The sequence below is a fragment of the Eulemur rufifrons genome, chromosome 30 (genome assembly GCF_041146395.1).
Source record: "Eulemur rufifrons isolate Redbay chromosome 30, OSU_ERuf_1, whole genome shotgun sequence".
Lineage (NCBI taxonomy): Eukaryota > Metazoa > Chordata > Mammalia > Primates > Lemuridae > Eulemur > Eulemur rufifrons.
The window spans coordinates 90126526-90147480 of NC_091012.1; the positions used below are offsets into that span (position 1 = coordinate 90126526).

The window sequence follows — 20955 nt, forward strand, 5'->3', positions numbered from 1 at the left end:
AAACTGAGGCTCAGAGAGGATAAGTGACTTGGCCAAGGCCATCTTTATTTATTCATTCAGCAAGTAATTACTAAGCACCTACTATGTGCCACACACTGTGCTAATAAGTAGTGGAGCAGCCATTTGAACCCAGGACTGTCCAAAGTGGAGCTTTGGAGTCAGGCTGGGTGACCTTTCTGGCGCCCCTCCTCTCTTTGGCAGCGTTGCCCTGTCAAATCCAATAATCCCCTGTCTTCTAGTAAACCCTGATAAACCCTCCCACCCCACACTGCACACCCAGCTCCTTCCATGTGGCTGATCCAAAGCATCTGAAATCTCATGTCTCCCCAGAAATGGGAGGAAAACAGCTGTGGGCAACCCTCGAAATTCTGGCCCCTGACATAGGCCTCTTAGCCCTTCTTAACGCCCCACCATGCTGTAATCTGAAGCCTCCAGCTCCATTTCAAGCTGAGTAGAAAAGGAAAAGAGAGGGACAGAAGGTAGAAGCAGCCAGCTTACCCAGCTCCTGCTGCCTGAAGGGTGCTGTGGCCACCAGCCCCAGTCTGCCATTTACAGTTCCACAGCCCCAAGCTGAGACCCTTTGCACATCTGCTGGTAATATTCTTGGAAGAACTATTGTGCTGGGTGTCAGCAGTACCTCATCTGGCAGCCTGAAGTCTGGGATTGATATTCTTCTAGGGGCTAGCACTTGGGGCTTCAGGTCTGGGCATGTTCAAGGCCTACTAGAGTCCCAAGCTCGAAGCAGCGCTCCTGTGTGGTGAGACTCTACATTGCAAACTCAGCTTCCTTCCACACCTTCTCTTGCTTCCCGAGAAGCCATGAGTATAAATTGAAAGGCTGGGTTGGTCCCAAGGACAGACTGACCGTTTGCTTACGGGCTTCTTGGAAGGATTTTGGAGCAGGATCATGGAGAATACCCTAAGCCAATTTGCAAGATTTCCGGTGAAAATATCTGTGATGTCTGTCCCTTCTCTCTTCTTCCTGTCCCCTGCCCTGTCTTTATTCCTTTCCATCTCCCTGCGGTCCTTTCCAGGAGCCTACCGCCAGCCTGGGCTTCCCCATTGAGCAGATTCCTCTCTTTCTTGCTTCACTAAAGAGGATAAGAAATGGAAAGATTTGTTTTGTTTTGTTTTGAGACAGAGTCTCGCTCTGTCACCTGGGCTAGAGTGCCGTGGTGTCAGCCTAGCTCACAGCAACCTCAAACTCCTGGGCTCAAGCAATCCTCCTGCCTCAGCCTCCCGAGTAGCTGGGACTACAGGCATGAGCCACCACGCCCAGCCAGAAAGATTTGTTGTTGTTGCTAAACAGAAAAAAAGTTATTAAAATGTCATGCTAAAAGTTTTACAGATTCCAAAGTAAAAATGGAGGCTACTCCCCAAAGTTACAGTAACTTAGGTGGCAGCTTTTAACCAACCATGAAAATTCTTGGCAGGCCGGGCGCGGTGGCTCACGCCTGTAATCCTAGCACTCTGGGAGGCCGAGGCAGGTGGATCCTTTGAGCTTAGGAGTTTGAGACCAGCCTGAGCGAGAGCGAGACCCTGTCTCTGTTAAAAAATAGAAAAGAAATTAGCCAGACAACTAAAAATATATAGAAAAAATTAGCAGAGCATGGTGGCGCATGCCTGTAGTCCCAGCTACTCAGAAGGCTGAGGCAGGAGGATTGCTTGAGCCCAGGAGTTTGAGGTTGCTGTGAGCTAGGCTGACGGCACGGCACTCTAGCCCAGGCAACAGAGTGAGACTCTGTCTCCCAAAAAAAAAAAAAGAAAAGAAAAGAAAACTCTTGGCAGATCATTTTTATGAAGACTTGAAATTTCTACCTAAATCCATGAAGTGGGAGCTACTATTATTAAAGCATACAGCACAACACCCTGTGCTGGGTGCTTCACATACACAATCTCATTTAATCTCCCAACTTCCTTGTGAGGCAGGAGACTGGCACCCGAGGACATTGTGTAACAATCCCGTAGTCCTGTAACAAGTAAGTGGTGAACATGGAATTTGAACCCAGACCTGGTGGCCTCCTCCCCTTGGCAGCATTGCCCTCTGAAGCCTACTCATCATCTTCCATCTGCTTTTTTCCAGTTACCCATAGTAAACCCTTTCCACCCTACATGGGCTCCCAAAGTCAAATTTTAAGAGGTATGATTGTATCTCCACATTAAAGCTCAGCTCAATTAATCAACACATATTTCTGAACCCTCCTACCCCAGCACCACCATGTGCTTGGTGCCATGGGAGACACACAAGAAGTTCAAGACATGGTCTCTGCTTCTGATAAATAGTTGAGAAATCTAGGTGAGGGGACAAAACTAACCCCTTGGACAGATCAGGATATAATGAGGGCTGACACTGTGTAGAAGAAACCAGGCAGTAGAACTTTAGGAAGACTGCTCTTGCAAGGCTGAGAGGATTTGAGTAGATTTAAGTGGGAATGTGCTCATAAGCAAGGGAAACTCAGAAGAATGAGGAAACCAGAGCAGACCACAGGTTCCCTTGAATTTCAGGCTCAGTAGTCCATACTGGATACAGTAAAGTGGGAGCCATTCTAGGTTCTGGAATTAGGACACAACACAATGCAGTGGTATTTGGGATGGATCGTGATGGCGGTCCAAGAGTGAGCCTGCAAGGGCCTGGGTGGGAACAGTGGTGACGGGCTAAGGAGGAATGGCTCCCCACATTCCTGTTATGAAGACAGTATCATCACCAGCACTTGGAGGTAGGTCATTTATAGAGCATCAAGGAGAAAGGAAGAAATAAAAATGACTGAGATTCCCAGCCTGGATACCAGCTAGGATGGGAAGCTATCGGGAGGGCGTAGGGCATAGTTTTACAGATACATATATTTGATGTGTTCTGTTTTGATATATTAAATTTGAGGTATGGTACTAATTCCATATAGTCCATCTATATGAAAAATTTTGTTATAGCCAATTAAAAAGCAAATTTTTAAAGATAATTTTATGACATGAGAATATGCTCATGATTACAACAGTAAGCGAAAAAAGTGGGATACAAAATCGTTTAATACCATGTAGTCTCAATTTTGTAACTATATATATAGTGTGTGTGAATGAGTGAGTGTGTGGATATGCACAGAAAAGCACTAGAAGGAAATGTTAACAGTAGTTATCTTTGGTGGCACTTTACCAAAGTAGTATACTTTAACAGTAGTTATCTAGGATTGGAATTATGAGTAATTTTTATTTGTTCTATGTATTTTTCAAAAATTTCTACCATGAACGTGTATTGTTTTTGTAGTCAAGGGAAAAAAGTAAAACATGTTAGATTTGTGGGGTTTTTTTTTTTTTTTTTTTTTTGCATCAATGTGTTTGTTTTTGCTAGCTTTGATAAGAAATCTGCATTTGCACTAGATTTTTTTAAATTTTTTTTATTGATACATAGACAATAGTCTTTTGTCAGACCTTATGTTCCAATTCCTGGTTTACAAAATCTGGTCACCACACCTGCAGATACCTGAAAATATAAGGGATTAGAAGGTGAGTATTTTTTATGTCCTAGGATCTGTTTCTTTTCTTAGATACCTCTAGGGATTCTAGGGTGTTTCCATGTGTCTTGAAAAGCAAACCATCCCTTGACGCACAATGTAAAGCCTCTTCTGTCTAGTAGAAGAGCAGAAAATCCAGGTACCTCCCTAGAACAGCCTTCCTTTCCAAAATTTCCATTCACTCTAAGGCATTTGCCTCAGTCTCTCTGGGTTTTCTCTCCTGCTCATTGATCTATGTGTCTCTTCCTCCACAGACTTGATTACTGTAGATGTATAATAAATCCTAAAATCAGGTAGAGTGATCCTCTTAGTTTCTTCTTTTTCAAAATTGTTTTAGCTGTACTAGTTCCTTTGCCTTTCCATATGAGCTTGAATAATCTTGTCTATATCTGCAAAAAATCTTGATGTAATTTAGGTAGGAATTACATTAAACCTATATATCAATTTGGGGAGAATTGACATCTTTACTATGTTGAGTCTTTCAATCTATGAGCATGGTATATCTCTCTGTTTTTCAGATGTTCGTTGATTTTCTTCATCAGCATTTTGTAATTTTTAGCACACAGATCCTGAACAAGTTTCATACATTATATTTTCTTGAGTTATTGTGAATAGAATTGTATTTTTTATTTGGGTTTCCATATGTTCATTGTTAATATATAGAAATACAATTGATTTTTGTATATTGATCTTGTATCCTAGGACCTTGCTGAACTCATTTATTGTTCTAAGTGGGTTTTTTTGTAGATTCCTTGGGATTTTCTACATAGATTATCATTCATATGCAAATAGAGACAGTTTTGTTTCTTCCTTTCTAATCTTTATGCCTTTTATTTCCTTTTCTTGTCTTAAGAGTGGTGATTTTAGACATCCTTGCCTTGTTCCAGAACTTAGAGGGAAAACATCCAGTTTTTCACCATTAAGTATGATGTTAGCTGTAGGTTTTGTAGATGTAGGTTTTTATAGATTTTCCTTATCAAGTAGGGAAGTACCCTCTATATGTCCTAGTTTTTCTGAGAGTTATTTTTATCATGAATAAGTATTGAATTTTGTTAAATGCTATTTCTGCATCAGTTGATAATAATATTGATATATATGTGATTTTTTTTCACTTTAGCCTTTTGATATGGTGAATTAAATTGATTTTCAAATATTAATTCAGTTTTGTATAACTGAAATAAATCCTACTTGGTCATGGTATATGACTAGCGTCAACATTTTACCAGTGTGGGTGAAGTATAAAACCCTATCAATTTTTAAGTCACTTTCTTTCCCCCATTTATAATATATCTGTCTTAAATATTTTCTCTATGTATATTTAGAACCACATCAAACAGTGTTATAATTTGTGCTTCAATTTATGAAACATAATTTAGAAAACTCAAGAGGAAAAGGAAAATCTACTTTATCTACATATATTTTTACTCTTTCCATTGTTCTTTTTTTTCCTCCCTAATGTTCCAAGATTCCTTTTTTTCTAATAATTTTCTTTCCATTTCAAGAAATTCCTTTAGCTATTCTTTTTTAGGGTAGGTGAACTGACAACAAATTCTCTTAGTTTTCCTTCCTCTAAGAATCTTTATTGTCCCTTCATTCCTGAATGATATTTTTACTGGATATAGAATTCTGGGTGACAGTTATTTTCTTTCAGTACTTGAAAAATATTGTACCACTTCCTTCTGGCCTCCATGGTTTTTGAGAAATCCACTGTAATTTGAATTATCAATGAATTGTCAATTACCTTTAGGTAAGATTTCATTTCTCTTGAGCTGATTTCCAGATTTTTTCTTTTTCTTTAGTTTTTAGGAATTTGATTATGATGTGTCTTGGCATGGATTCTTTGGGTTTGTTCTGTTTGGGGTTAAGTCAGCTTCTTGAATCTGTAGGCTTATCTCTTTTGCCAAATTTGAGAAATCTTTAGCCATTACTTCTTCAAATATTTTTTCAGTCCTACCCTCTTTCTCCCCTCCTTATGGGACGCATCATCATAGCTCACTGGACTCAAGCCATCCTCCTGCCTCAGCCTCCCAAATAGCTGGGACCACAGGCCACCACAGTGGGCTAATTTTTCTAATTTTTCTATGTTTTGTAGAGATAGTGTCTTGAACTCATGGCCTCAAGTGATCCTCCTGCCTCAGGCTCCCAAAATGCCAGGATTACAGGCATGAGCCACCACACCTAGCCCCTCTTGGGACTTTGATGATGTGAATACTAGATCTTTTATCATAGTCCCACATGGTCCCTGAGTTTCTGCTCAGTTTTTCAGTCTATTTTCTGTCTTTTTTTTAAATTGGGTAATTTCTATTATTCTATCTTTAATTTACTGATTCTTCCTCTATTCCTGCATTCTGCTGTTGAGCCCATCTGTTGAGTTTTTTGTTTCACTTATTGTATTTTCCAGTTCTAAAATTTCCATTTAGTTTTTCTTTATTTCTTTGCTAAGATTTCCCTTTTCTAATTTGTTTTAAGAATATTTTTAATTGTTCATTGAAGTATTTTTATGAAGGCTGCTTTAAATTCCTTCTCAAATATTTCTAACATCTGTTGATTGTCTTTTTCTCATTCAAGTTGAGAGTTTCCCATTATTGGTGTGATGAGTGATTTCCTATTGTATCCTGAACATATTAGGTATGAGGTCATGAAACTCTGGATCTTATTTAAATCTTCCATTTTAGCAGGCTTCCTCTGATACCTTGCTGGCAGGGGAGAGGGACACTACCCCATTACCTCCAGGTGGGGGCGTTAAAGTCTAGGTTCCCTACTCAGCCACCATTGACACCCTGGGGGGAAGAAGGGTACTTCGTTACTGCTGGGCAGGAGTGGAAATTCAAGCTCCCAGCTAAAACTTCACTGATAAAACTCTGGCCAGGAATGATAGTGGCACCTTTTAACTTCTCCCATGTGGCCTCTACTGACACAGCAGTGGGTGGGCCTCCTTGCCAATGAGCAGGGATGAAGTCCTGGCTTTCTATTCTGCCTCCCCTGACACCACCCTGGTGGGGTGGAAGAGGAGCCTGCTAGGCTAATTTTCTATTTCAATATTTCATTCTTTGAGTAAATATGTATTTGGTGTTAATATGTGCCAGGCACTATTCCAGGCACTGGAAATCCAGAAGTAAATAGGACAGATAAAGTCTTTGCCCATCATGAAGCTTATGTTCTAGTAGGGAAGATCAACAATAAACAGATAAATCAATATTTAATGTTGGTTACTGATAAATTCAGGGGAGGTGCTATTTTATTTTATTTATTTTTTTTTATACTTTTTTTTTTTTCGAGACAGAGTCTCACTCTCTTGCCTGGGCTAGAGTGCCGTGGCATCAACCTAGCTCACAGCAACCTCAAACTCCTGGGCTCAAGCAATCCTCCTGCCTCAGCCTCCTGGGTAGCTGGGACTACAGGCATGCACCACCATGCCTGGCTAATTTTTTCTATATATTTTTAGTTGTCCAGCTAATTTATTTCTATTTTTAGTGGAGACGGGGTCTCACTCTTGCTCAGGCTGGCCTCGAACTCCTGAGCTCAACCAATTCTTGCGCCTCGGCCTCCCAGAGTGCTAGGATTACAGGCGTGAGCCCCCGCCCCCAGCCGGAGGTGCTATTTTAGATAGAATGGTCAGTAAAGGCCTCTCTGAAGAGGTGACGTTTGAGAATAGAGTTTAATGAAATAAGGGAAGACGCTTTACAAAAATTGGGGTGAAGAACATTCTAGATGAAGAGAAGAACAGGATCAAAGACCCAGCAAGAATGGATTTAGTGTGTCTAATGTATATATTTTAATGTGTATTAGAAATACAGCCATCACATCAAATTCTTTTATTTCATAGATATTATTGCTTAGGATGAGACAAAGTGTTTAAAAAAAAGTGAATCTATATAAGAAAACTTTCCACATAAGTGGTATGTGAATATGGCCAAACTCTTGACAGTATTAAAGTTTAGGAAGCAAATCTGTCTCTGAGGTAGATAATCTTATTACCCCATTTAATAGATGAGAGAACTGAGGCTTAGGGAAATTAATTAGCTGGTACAAGGTCATATAGCAGGTAAGTGGGGAAGCTGGAATTGCACTGAGAAGCTCAGGGTCATACCCAAAGCTTAGAAGAGGAAATATGGCATTTTCCTTCTGCCCGGTGGAGCTGCTGATTGATTGTTGCTTACAACAAACCAAGAATTTTTGAAGAGCTGTTGGAGGCCTCTAGTGTGTTTAATTAAGAATTTTTTTGTTCGTGTGCCCAAAGTACATGCCCAAAGCAATTGTATTGCTCATTCCCCTCTAGCTTCTAGCTCTAAAATGATCAAGAGGCAAAGGGAAGGTTGGAAATTTTTAAAGAAAATAAGGTAAACCACTCAGGGTTCTGGAATGCCTAACTGTTGACAATTTTCTCAGTCTACCCCGAGGCCCTTTAACCAACTGAGATTCAGGTGCTGTGTTGAGTGCAGCCGCCAAATCCAGCAGTGCTGAGTGGAGGTTCTGCCAGAGTAAGTGGGCCCAGCCTCCCTGGCCTTGCCACTGAGGGCAGCTGCTGCAGGATTCTCACCACAGAGTTCCAGAGGCAGCTCTGCAGATAGCCCATCCCACAGACTCCTCTGCTATAGCTGGACAGGGACATGTCCAAGCCATGATCAGGCCACGAAGGAGCTCACAGTCTTTTGAGGAAAGAAGGCATCATTTTAGGCTCCTGGTTTGCCTACATCCCTCTACCTCTTTGCAGCTCCAAGCATATTTTGGAGGGAGATTTCATAAAGATTTCTAAATTGAGTTAGAATTTCAAGTCTATTGTGACATGCAAATTAGTCCTGCTTGCCCGTTGGCAGCAATGCAGCTGAAGTGCCTAGAGACGGGCCATAAAATGAAAACATCAAAGTGATTAAATGTACCCGAAGAGCATAATTGAGTGCATGAATAAGAGAAAATAAAACAAATTGATTTTCTCCAGTGCCAGAAAAACAGAATAATTGAAAACAAAATAATAGACTTTGAAGTAATCAAAGTGAGGAATGCACTATAGTGACATAGAAACAGCCAGTTGTGGGAGAGATTTATTGTGTTTCTGTTATCATTTTTACAACTTTAATTTCATTAGCTAATAAATACAAATCAATTGAAAAATCAGTCAACCAGAGAGGAGACAGTCCCAAGCCAAGATGTTTATTCACATCTCTAAAATAGGCTGAGATGGTGATCCTTAATCTACTTTCGTAGGCACACATTTCCTCTGTGAGCTGGAAAACAAGTTCTGGGAGGCCTCTCTGCTTTGAAGATGGTGATGTTCTGTTCTGACAGTCACTCTCCGCCTATAGGTTTACAGATTCAACTTTCGAAGGGTCACTTTTATACCCCGCCAAGATTTCCAACAGACAGAATTGCCCAAGTGCAAGCATCTTGGTTTACACAGGTGACGTTTTCATGGCACTGACCAGCACCTATGGTCTTACACAAGGTCATTCTGGATTCATTTGGTGCCAGTGGTGATGGTGGCTGCTATGGCAGCAGCAACAGCAGGAGCACCTGCCACTCTCTCATAATGCTGCTGCACATCTGTGGCTCACTGCTTCCATCCCCCATCCCACTTCCCCTACACATAATGACGCTGAAATCTAAAACCAAGAGGGCCAAGCAAGAGTATGCCACCCCTTTGGCTTTCAGCCTGGAAGCCATGATTCTAGAGAAGATCACGGGAGAGGAGCTAGGTCAGGGGAGACTTCTCAGGTCAACTGTGGCAATAGAGCACTGCGGACACCAAGCCATGCTGGGCCCAGGTGTTGAAAGATCACAGAGCAAATAGGAGACTTCCACAGAACTATTTGTATGGCTCCTCCAAGAAAGAATCCTTCCATCTCACTCCTCAGCTGTTCTTGGCTGGGCTCAGTGACCCTTCACTTGAGGATCCACAGTGATGGCTGTGTGACTTGAATTGTGGGTTTTCCTTTCACAGGCCTTTGAGCTACTCTGGCAGTGGTTGGCACTTCCAGATATTCATGACACACCCTACCTTCAGGGCTCCACAGTTAGCGGCCATGCCTTTGGCTCCGGTAAAGGTCTTTGGGACCACTGGGACTGTAAACCAGGGTGTGCAGAAGGAGTTGGCAGTGCTGAGACTGGCACTACTTGCTGGCTCAATTAGGATGGCATAGTTAATAGACTGTGCCTGCCAGGCAATTTGTCCTGCAGAATTCATCTTCCAGGAAGCACCCAGAAGCTGAAGGGAGTCTCTCTCACCTTTTGGGGGCGTCCAAGGGCTAATCATGATGTGCCTTGAAGTGAATGGGGGATGTTAGCATTTAGCTCTTTTGTGTAAGACAGCCAGAGTTTGTCTCCAGCTCAAGCCAAAAATCCCAGCTTCCATTTCCCACTGGTGTTTGGGTGGAGCAAAATGGAGCAAATGGCTTTCAAAACTCTAAAGTATTATACAGATGTAAGGCTGTATTATTCTTCCTACTGCTGCTATTCCCATTATCCTGGATCTCTCAACCCAGAATTTTTGTCTGAAAAAGAAATGTGGAGAAGGTACATCAACCAAAGAACCCGGGAGATGCGACTCCAAAACGGCTGGGAGGCACTGCTTAGCCCAGCAGATAGACAACTGCCGAGGCCCAACTCCACAAGCTGGCTGGCAGGCAAGCAGCCCACTCCTGTGATGTCACCTCTACAGTTACTTGTGCCCATCCCTCCACATGGAGCCAGCAGATTTAGGCACAGGAGGGGAGAAAAAATGAATCATAGGCTATTTTAGAAATTGCTTCAATTCCGTTTGAGACTGCAGTAGTGCCTTGCAAGCTCAGACCAGAGAGCATCTAACCATTGGGATAATATCTTCTAAGTGCTGATATCCTGTAAATGCCAGAAGCCTAGTGGGATTAATCCACAACCTCAGGTTCTAACTCAGGTCAGAGGCAGACAAGTGGTAATTGGTGGTTATACTTAATTGTCATTGAAAGGCTCTCTGATGACAGGAGGGATCGACATTCCAAGGCAAGCAATGCAGTTGACAATTAAGAGCTAAAAATTAAATCAGCCATCCATATCAGCACATGCCCAAGGTTTCACAGAAATCCTTCGTAATGCCATTGTTCCCAGGTAGAAAGTGAGACCCTCAAACCAGGCCATGATGGGGCAGCAGCTGGAAAGCTTGCTCTAGCTCTGGATCACACCAGATCCCCTCCCTGCCTTAAAATCTTTCAGAGGCTCCCAACGACCTCAAGGATAAGGCCATGGCCTCGATATGGCCTCTGGCCAACTCTCCAGCCTCATTGCCCCCTCCTTGACCTTCATCCTGCATCCGGGCCACAAAAACTTTACAGTTTTCTTTATACAGCCTACTCTGTTCCTACTGCCCAGAACATTCCCTTCTTTGCCTTTCAAGATGCCCCCTGCTCTGTGAAGCTTCTTATGCCCTCTCTTTTTCTGCCGCAGCACTCTGTACATACTGGTATTTATTTATTTATTTATTTATTTATTTTGAGACAGAGTCTCACTCTGTTACCTGGGCTAGAGTGAGTGCCGTGGCATCAGCCTAACTCACAGCAACGTCAATGTCCTGGGCTCAAGCGATCCTTCTGCCTCAGCCTCCCAAGTAGCTGGGACTACAGGCATGTGCCACCATGCCCGGCTAATTTTTTTCTATATATATTTTTAGCTGTCCAGATCATTTCTTTTCCTTTTTTTTTTTTAGTAGAGATGGAATCTCGCTCTTGCTCAGGCTGGTCTTGAACTCCTGACCTCAAGCGATCCTCCCGCCTCGGCCTCCCAGAGTGCTAGGATTATAGGTGTGAGCCACCACGCCCGGCCCATACTGGTATTTTATTACCTTGTTGCTATGGACTATGATGTGCTTGTCTCCATATATGTCTGCCTCACTAAACTGAGAGCTCCTTGAGGGCAAAAACTGTGTCTCGTCCTTCTCTGCAACCTCAGCACCCACACAGGGCCTAGGCCACTGTAGACATGAGTAAAGCCTTGGACAATAAATGGGTAGAGAAGTGGACCAGATTGGGCTGAGGGAGCTGGAAGGCTGGGGCACGCACCATCCAAGATTCTCAGATACTGGAGGCTGACGGTGGGAGAGCAGCCTGGGCACCAGCTGCCCAGGAGTGAACCCTACAGTGATTTTTTCTCAAATTGTGCCTCATGTTCCTCTGTATGAGAGACAATTTGAGGTGACACAAAGGCATTTTGAATTTTTTTTTCTGGAGATAGGGTCTCTCTCTGTTGCCCAGGCTAGAGTACAATGATGCAATCATAGTTCACCACAGCCTCAAACCCCTGAGCTCAAGTGACCCTCCTGGCTCACCCTCCCAAGTAGCTGGGACTACAGGAACATACCACCATGCCCAGCTAATTTTTTTTTACTTTTGTAGAGACGAGGTCTCACTATGTTGCCCAGGCTGGTCTCAAACTCCTGGACTCAAGCAATCCTTCCACCTCAGCCTCCCAAAGTGCTGGGATTACAGGCATGAGCCACTGTGCCTAGCTGACATTTTTTGTTTTAATAGCCCTATTTATTTTGATGTATGTTTTAAAATGTAATAAAGCATATCAAGTCTGTTATTTTTTTATTATTATTATTTCTGCTTATGATAGATGAGGCCAAAATAGACATTAAAGTTTTAAAAGTGAGTTGATACAAAGAAAAATATTAGATGACTATTAATACAGATGTTAAGAAGATATGACAACATTCCTAGAAGAGGTACTTATATGACAGTAGTTTTGGAAACACTTTTCAGTGGTCCTAAATTCACTTCTCTGTTCCTCTGTGGTGCCACTCAGCCTTCAAGGGTTCTGGGATCACTCCAGCATTCCTCCAAACAGCTATGACACTGTCTTCAGAACTCATTTGCCACCTAGCCTGATAGCATTGATTCTCCTTTTGTTGGCGTATGTTTGCTCACCTCAGCCACCTTTATAAGGTCTTTAAGAGCAATGACCAAGCTTTAAGCCTCTGTGTATTGAATGGGAAAGTGCTTGATCAGCCTCCCTGTAGCTCTCCAGATATTTGTTCCTTAAATGAATAGGTATTGAGCACCTACAGTGTGCCAAGCTCTGTTGAGGGTGCTAACAGTAGAGTAATGAGCAAGACAGACAAAGTCCCTGCCCACATAAAGTCTGTGAGGGGAGACAGAGAGCAAGCAAATAAGCACACAAGATATTTTCAGTGTGTTAAGTGGATTGAAGAAAATAAAACAGAATCATGTGACAGAAAAGGAAAAGAGGTAGCTACTTAGCTTGGGTGGTCCTAAGACCTCTCCGAGGTGACTTTTGAGTTGAGACCCCAACTCAAGGTGACAGAGATGATGAGTGAGAAATGAGATTATCCAGGAACAGAGGATTCCAGGCAAAAGGAACAGCAAGTACAAAGAAGGGGGAGGCCCTAAGAGGAGAAAATGATTTTTGTGTTCAAGCCACACAAAGAAGACCCATGTAAGCAAGGAGGGACTAGGAAACAAGGGACCAGATCCTGCAGGTGAGTAGCTTTGATTTTATTCTAGGTGTGATTGGAGGCTGTTAGAGGATTTGGAGCATAGGAGTGATGCAGTCTGACCTATGTATTAACAAAATACTCTAGCTGCTATATAGAGAATAGGTTGTAGGGGACAAGGAAGGAAGCACGGAGACCAGTTTTGAGGCTATTAGAATCATCCGTAAGAGGATTTGGAGTGAAGTTATAGTGCAGGATGGAGCGAGGTGGGTGGATTTGGAATATGTTTTAGAGGTAGACTCCATAGGACTTGCCAATGGACTGCAAAGGAAGGCTGTAAAGAGAGGAGGAAATAAAAATGACCTCCACATCAATGTCATGAAGGGGAAAAAAGGCACAAGAGAACTGTTCTATGTCTGCACTATGCAATACAGTCACCACTAGCAACATGTGGCTATTTAAATTTAATTAAAATTAAATAAAATTTAAAATTCAGTTCTTCATTGCACTGGGCATATTTCAGGTACTCAATAGCTACATGTGACTAGTGGCTACTATATTGGGCAGGATAGATATAGAGCATTTCCATAATCTGAGTAGTTCTATTGTATGATGCTGCTCTACATTAAAAAGACTAAAGATTAAGAAAATAAAAAGACAAGCCACAGACTAGGAGAAATATTTGCAAAATTCATATCCAGTAAAGGAAGTGTATGCAAAATATACAAAGAACTCTTAAAACTCAACAATAAGAAAATAACCTAATTTAAAAATTGGCAAAAGATATGAATAGGCAGCTCACCAAAGAAGAGCTACAGATGGCAAGAAAGTAGAGATGTTCCTTGATTTATGAGGGGGTTACATCCCAATTAACCCAGCGTAAGCTGAAAATATAAGTAGAAAGTATGTTTTTAACCAACGGTATCTTCAACTTATAGTGGGTTTATCCAGACATTGTTGAGGAGTGTGCTTCGTACCATCATAAAGTTGAAAAATCGCAAGTCAGAGACTGTACGTAAAAAGATGCTCAATATCATGTGTCACTAAGAAACGTCAAATTAAATAAATGAGATACCACTACATACCTATTAGAATGGCTAAAATCCAAGACACTGACAACACCAAATACTGACAAGGATGTAGAGCTACAGGAACTCTCATTCACTGCTGATGAGAATGCAAAATGATACAGCCACTTGAAAAGATAGTTCAAGAGTTACTTTCGAAGTTAACCATAGTCTTCTCATTTGATCCAGCAATCAATCCTCTTGGTATTTACCTGAATAAGTTAAAATCTCATGTCCACACAAAAACCTGCACATGAATGCTTATAGCAGCTTTGTTCAGAATTGCCAAAACTTGGAAGTAACCGAGATGTCCTGCAGTAGGTGAATGAATAAACTGTGGTACATCCAGACAATGGAATATTATTTGGTGCCAAAAAGAAATAAGCTATCAAGCCACAAAAAGACATGGAGGAAACTTAAATGCATCTTGCTAAGTGGAAGAAGCCAGTCTGAAAAGGCTACTCACTGTATGATTCCAATCATATGACATTCTGGAAAAGGCAAAACTACAGAGACATTAAAAGATGAGTGGTTGCCAGGCTTCAGGGGAAGGAAAGGAGGGATGAATCAGTGGAGCACAGGGAATTTTTAGGTCAGTGAAACTATTCTTATATGATACTGTAATGGTAGATACAAAACATATACATTTTTCAAAACTCATAGAACTATACCCTAATGTAATCTGTGGACTTTAGTTAATAAAAATGTATCACCATTCATCAACTGTAACAAATGTACCATACTAGTGCAAGATGTTAATAGGGGAAACTGCCTGCAGGGGAAGAAAGAAGGGAATATATGAGAGCACTCTGTACTTTCTGCTTCGTTCTTCTGTAAACCTAAAACTGCTCTAAAAATAAAGTCTATTAATTAAAAAAAAAAAAGAAACACTGACGAGAGGAATCACCAGCACCTAGCAAAGTACCTGGCACAGAGTAGACACTCTATAAATGCCTATTGAATAAATGGATGAACAAATGAGTCAATTGATGGATCAATAGAACCCAGGCCATCTGAGTCCCAGTTCAGTACTCCTTATATATCAGAGGTAGGTGACAACAGAACTTATTGTCCAAACCAGGATATTTGAGAGTGATATGGAGTGCCTTAGGTATAAATCAAGACTGTCTCAGAAGTAACCAGAAATCACAAACTGGGAGCCCATGAGCCAGCCACATCTTGCCTCAAAAATTGTTTTTTTGGCCCCTCACATCGATACCCCACACAATATTCTTTAAAATTTTCAATCAATCTCCCACATTTAACACTGTGGAAACTTTGCATTAAAATGTGAATTTTGGGCTTCTCTTGGAAAATGGAAAGATCTGGTCACACTGGGCCCACATGCCTGCATGTGGTGAATGCCTGGAGCTATCAAGCTACAAAATACATAGAGGAAACTTAAATGCATCTTGCTAAGGGAAAGAAGCCAGTCTGAAAAGGATGGCCACTTTGCAAACATGTACCTTCCTGTTTGCCACAGGCCCCACCACTCCCTTTTGTAGCTTTTATTCTAGGCCAGGTGTGAGTTTCCGTTTACCATTCCACTTACACTGTTTTGGTTTTGTTTTCTTTTGTAGTAGAGTTGAGAAAAAAGGAAACTATTTCTTATACTCATGTCATGATTCAAAGTAGGAAAACGAAAAAAGAATCAAGGGGGCTCCATATGTCTTGCCCACGGCCCGCTTTACATGCAGTATATTCTTGGCCTCTCTAGGCATTTGAGTTTGCCCCCTCTGGTCTGAACTCCTTGTTTCCCCAGGCCCCAGCCCACACTGGCCTTAAGGATTTTCTCAGGCTGCCACCCACTGCTGCAAAAGCTGGATGTGAAGGGAAAACAATGGGCATTATTTAAGCTTGCATTTTTACTGTTACCCAAATTCAACATTGCTCATCTTCAACTTTTGGTGGAAATTATTTCTGTTGTTTTTCTTAATTGCCTCCAAATGTAACTGGAGAGTGAGACAGAGCAGCAGGGAATACAGCACCCACCTTTCCTCTGTGTGAACATGTGTTGTTGGAATGCTTTGACATCGAATTTTGTTTACTATGTATTCGCTCATTCCCCAAGCTCTGACTATATACTTACGGATGGAAGGACCCTCGCTTCAGCACCAGCATCCCCTTTAGCTTGTCCTCATCAGAGGCAACAACTCAAGCCAAGGTGTAGAAACAGGAAAGCATGCATGCGACCTGTTTAAGCTAAGGAGTTGGACTTCATTCATAGACAGTCAGGAGCTGCTGAGGTTTTTGGAGCAGGGAAGGGATGTGATCACAGCTAGCAATTGTGTGGGGGACAGCTCCAGAAGCAGAAGCACCAGTTAAAAGGCTGTTGCAATGACCTGAGTAATAAGAGATGTGACTAAAGTGGAGACAGCGGAACAGAAAGGAGGGGACAGATTTGAGAGACATCTTGAGGTTATGCTTGGCAACTCATAAGATGTGGAGGAGGCGTGAACTAAGAGATGAAGAATCAAAGATGATCCAGAGATTTTGAACTTAGAGGTTTAAAAACACCAAAAGCATGATACAAAAACAGGGGGAAAAATGCTAAATAATTGAACCTCATCAAAATTCTTTCGTTTTGTAGAAGACCCTGTTAAAAGAATGAAAAGTTACATAGTGAGGTAAGATATTTGCAAATCATATATCTAACAACAGATTTGTATCTAAAATATATAGAGAGGCCAGGCACAGTGGCTCACACCTGTAATCCTAGCACTCTGGGAGGCCAAGGTAGGAGGATCGCTTGAGGTCAGGAGTTCAAGACCAGCCTCAGCAAGAGTGAGACCCCCGTCTCTATTAAAAATAGAAAAAATTAGCAGGGCATGGTGGCATGCACCTATAGTCCCAGCTACTCAGGAGGCTGAGGCAGGAGGAGCGCTTGAGCCCAGGAGTTTGAGGTTGCTGTGAGCTAGGCTGACACCACAGCACTCTAGCCTGGGCAACAGTGTGAGACTCTGTCTCAAAAAAAAAAAAGTATGTATATATGTGTGTGTGTGTGTGTGTGTGTGTGTGTGTGTATCTCCCCACTCAACAGTAAAAAAAAAAAAAATCCAGTTAGAAAATTGGCAAAAGACAAGACATGAGGAGGATATATAGACAGCCTATGAGAACGTGAAAAGATGTTCAACATCATTAGCCATTGGAAAAATGCAAATTGAGATCACAATTAGATATGGCTATACATCCATCAGAATGGCCAAAATAAAAACCAACATCAAATGCTAGCAAGAATGCCAAGAAACTAGATCCCTCAAGCATTGCTGGTGAAAATGTAAAATGGCACCACCACTCTGGAAAACAGTTTGACAATTTCTTATAAAACTAAACATGTGACTGCCGTACAACCCAGCAATTGCACTCTTGGGTATTAGTCCCGGAAAAATGAAAACTATGTTCACACAAAAACCTGTACATGAATGTTCATAGCAGCTTTGTTTATAATAGCCCAAAACTGGAAATAACTCAGATATCCTTCCACTGGTTAAGCAGACTGTGCTGCGTCCATACCATGGAATGCTACTCAGCAATAAAAAGCAATAAACTTGATATACACCATAACCTGGATGGTCCTTAAGGGCAGTGTGCTGAGTGAAAAAAGGCAATCACAAAAGTTTATATACTTCATGGTTCCATTTATATAACATTCTCAAAACCAAATTTTAGAGATGGATGGAGAATAGATGAATGGTTGTTAGGGCTTGGGAGTGGTGAGGGGGGAGGAGTGGGAGTAATCATAAAGGGGTAGCCGGAGGGAGATCTTTGTGGTGGTAGAAAGTTCTGTGTCTTGAGTGTGGTACAGGTCCATGAATCTACACTTATGATAAAATGGCATATAACTATACATTTATATATATACAAATGAGTGTATGTAAAACTAGTGAAATCTGTAAGATCTGTAAATTGCACCAATGTCTATTTCCTGGTTTTGATAATTATGTAAAATGTTAACATTTAGGGAAACATGGTGAAGGGTACATAAGACCTCTCTGTACTATTTTTTGCAACTTCCCACAAATCTATAATTACTTAAAAATTAAAAGTTAAATACAAAAAAAAGGAATGAACTATTGATACATGCAAAATTTGCATGAACCTCAAAGGCATTATGCTGAGTGAAAAAAGCCAATCTTAAAAGGTTACATACTATTTGATTCCATTTATATGACATTCTCAAAAAGAACACTACAGCTATGGAGAACAGATCAGTGTTTGCCAGGTTGGTGGGGGAGGGAGGAGAATATGACTACAAAAGGATAGCACAAGGGGATTTGGGGGGTTATGTAACTCTTCTCTGTCCTGAATCTATACATGTGTTTCAAAATCATTGATCTGCACATACAAAAAAATCAATTTTATTGTAGGTTAATTTAAAAGTGAAAATAAAAATAGATAGGCAAGTACTTTGTTTCTTCTTTCCGTCCTTCCTTCCATTCATCCATTCATTCATCCATTTGCTGAGCCCCTACTATGTGTGAGACAGTGTGCTAGACTTTGGAGATCAACTAAAAGTAAGATAGCCCAGGTCTCTGCCCTCATGGAGCACTCTTCCTGTTTCAGAGGAGAAATGGTCAGTAGGGTTTGGTGCCCAGTGTTTTTACTTGGGGATGTGGAGCAAGAAGACTGTGGAGGGACCAAGTAAGCAAACTTTTCATCCCTAGAGTCCAGTCCTGTAGGATTTCAAATGATCGCTTTTCTCTCAAAGACCCTTAGGGCTGAGGGCAGGGGGAAGCCTTCAATCCATACTTCATATGTACTCACAAGAGAAAATGCTAGGAGGGTTGTGCCTTGCTAAGGGGAGACGGAAGGGGAGGGGAATTTGATGCAGTTAGTGAAGTGTGAACTCTGAAAAGTATTACCTGAATGTGTGTGTGTGTGTGTGTGTGTGTGTCTTAAAACAACCATTTTTTTTAGTTCGTTACTCTGGATTGGCAGTTGATCTGGGCTCAGCTGGATGGTTCTTCTGGTTTTGGCTGGATGCACCCAGCATCTGCAGTCAGCTGCTGTCAAAGGCTTCACTCACATGTCCAGTAGTTGGCTGGTGGTTCCTGGGGTGACAAGGGTATCTGGGCCATTTGTCTCTCATCATCTAGCAGGCTAGTCTGGGCTTGTTCATATGGTGAGGTCACAGGGTTCCCAAAAAGCAGCAGAGAACAAGCCCCAAAATGCAAGTACTTTTTTTCCTAACAGCTTTATTGGGGTATAATTCACATATGTTACCTGAATTTGAATTTTGTTTTCTCTCCTATTTGCAGGGAATCTGAAGCATGTGATCTAGTTGACAAGAAGAGATCAGGTTTCCAGAGCTGAGAAGCAATGCCTGTAATGAAGACAGCGTGTTTATGGGAGCAGTTTGTGGAATTTGTGACTTCAGGGGAAATTTGGAAGAAATTACTTCCTGAAAATTTCCAAGGGGCACCAAGTAGCAGCTGGCCTCCTAGGGTGAGGAGGCAGGCACCCCAGAGTCCTCGACTAGGCCTAGGTAAAGAGGGAGATACCCAACATTTAAAGTGTTTATTTTTGAAAACACACAAATGCAGTTTATAATCTTTGAAAATTATTTTTGAATGAATTGGGGAGGAGGGGTATTTTTGTTTTCTTAAAGGGGACAGATCAGAAGCAGGAGGAGAGCAGGGAGCTTTGGTCACAAGTTTGTGTGTCAAGCGACAGCTGAGAGGCAGGGTTCGGGCCTCAGGACCTTCCAAGTAGAGCCCCGGGGGAGAGAGGACTGATCAGCAAACTGGGATATGGGGAAAAGTTCACTGTTGTTGCTTTAGGATTATGTACCTATTTTGTTTTCTAATAAAATCTTTGAAAAACTCTTCTCTGTCCCATTGTCCTCATTGTAAACTGCCACTGACAGTACACATGGTTCTGAACTTTTCCTCTTGCTGAAGTATCAATAACCCTGCTGCTTCCAGCCTCTGCTCTGGCCCCACCAGGGAAGCTGACCCTGAGTGCTGGATCCCGCTGAGGAGCTAGTGTGTCCCACCCCAAGCCCTGCTCTGATGCCTGTCCATGGGGGGGAGGGGGAAGGCACATGGGAATACCTGCACTGCAACCTGGGAGAGGGGTTTGCTGGCACCTTGCGGAGAAGCTGCCCCTGCCCAGGGGGGGGATTTAGGAATGGGAAAGGCAGGTTGGCATGTCAGATCTAAAAGTGGCATTTCGGCTGGGCACTCGGTGGCTCACATCTGTAATCCTAGCACTTTGGGAGGCCGAGGCAGGAGAATTGCTTGAGGCCAGGAGTTTGGGACCAGCACGAGCAACATAGCAAGAGGCCTCATTTCCACAAAAAATAAGAAAAAAGTAGCCAGGCATGTTAGTGCACGCCTGTAACCTCAGCTATTTGTAAGGCTGAGGGAGGAGAATCACTTGAGCCTAAGATTTTGAGGTTGCAGTGAGCCATGATGACTCCACTGCACTCTAGCCCAAGCAACAGAGTGAGATCCTGTCTCAAAAAATAAAACAAAATAAAAGGGTCATTTCCATGCATCGACAGGATATTCCCCCCACCAAGTGTAGACAATCAGCACACATATTGAAAAGGGGATGTGATTGTAATGCGTTGATGTTACCCTAACCTCTGGGGGAGATGGCAAAATGGAAAGATGGAGATGGGGGATAACAAGAGAGATGAGGACGAGGAAGGGGCAACCAAATATCATGATTTTGTAATTTTATTTACTAAATATTTATGAACCTTCTTCAACTCCTGGGACTGGGATGGGGGACAAGGACACAGCCCCGTTCTGGTCCTGGCTGTCTAGGAATTCCCAGACAAAGTAAGGAAGAAGGAAAAGAGGCAGATCCCAACACGTTTCAAGCTCTGTTACCAACATGAAGCCAGAGCGATGGGAGCACAAAAGAGGGCGCAACTCATTCTGCAACAGAGGCATCCCCCCTTGCATTTCTAAGGGGATGATATTTGAGCCAGGCCTTGTAGGGTGAGTTGTGGG

General features: G+C 42.2%; 1 protein-coding gene across 3 annotated transcripts in view; it reads left to right on the forward strand.

The window, feature by feature from the left end:
• Window positions 1–19817, forward strand: part of HDAC8 (histone deacetylase 8) — a 223321-nt gene extending 203504 nt beyond the window's left edge. For all 3 annotated transcript variants that reach the window (XM_069463047.1, XM_069463048.1, XM_069463049.1), the window contains one exon: window positions 19252–19817. In XM_069463047.1, the coding sequence (XP_069319148.1) occupies window positions 19252–19274 (23 nt within the window). In that variant the 3' untranslated portion in view covers window positions 19275–19817. The remainder of the gene's footprint in view (window positions 1–19251) is intronic.
• The last annotated feature ends 1138 nt before the right edge of the window (window positions 19818–20955 follow it).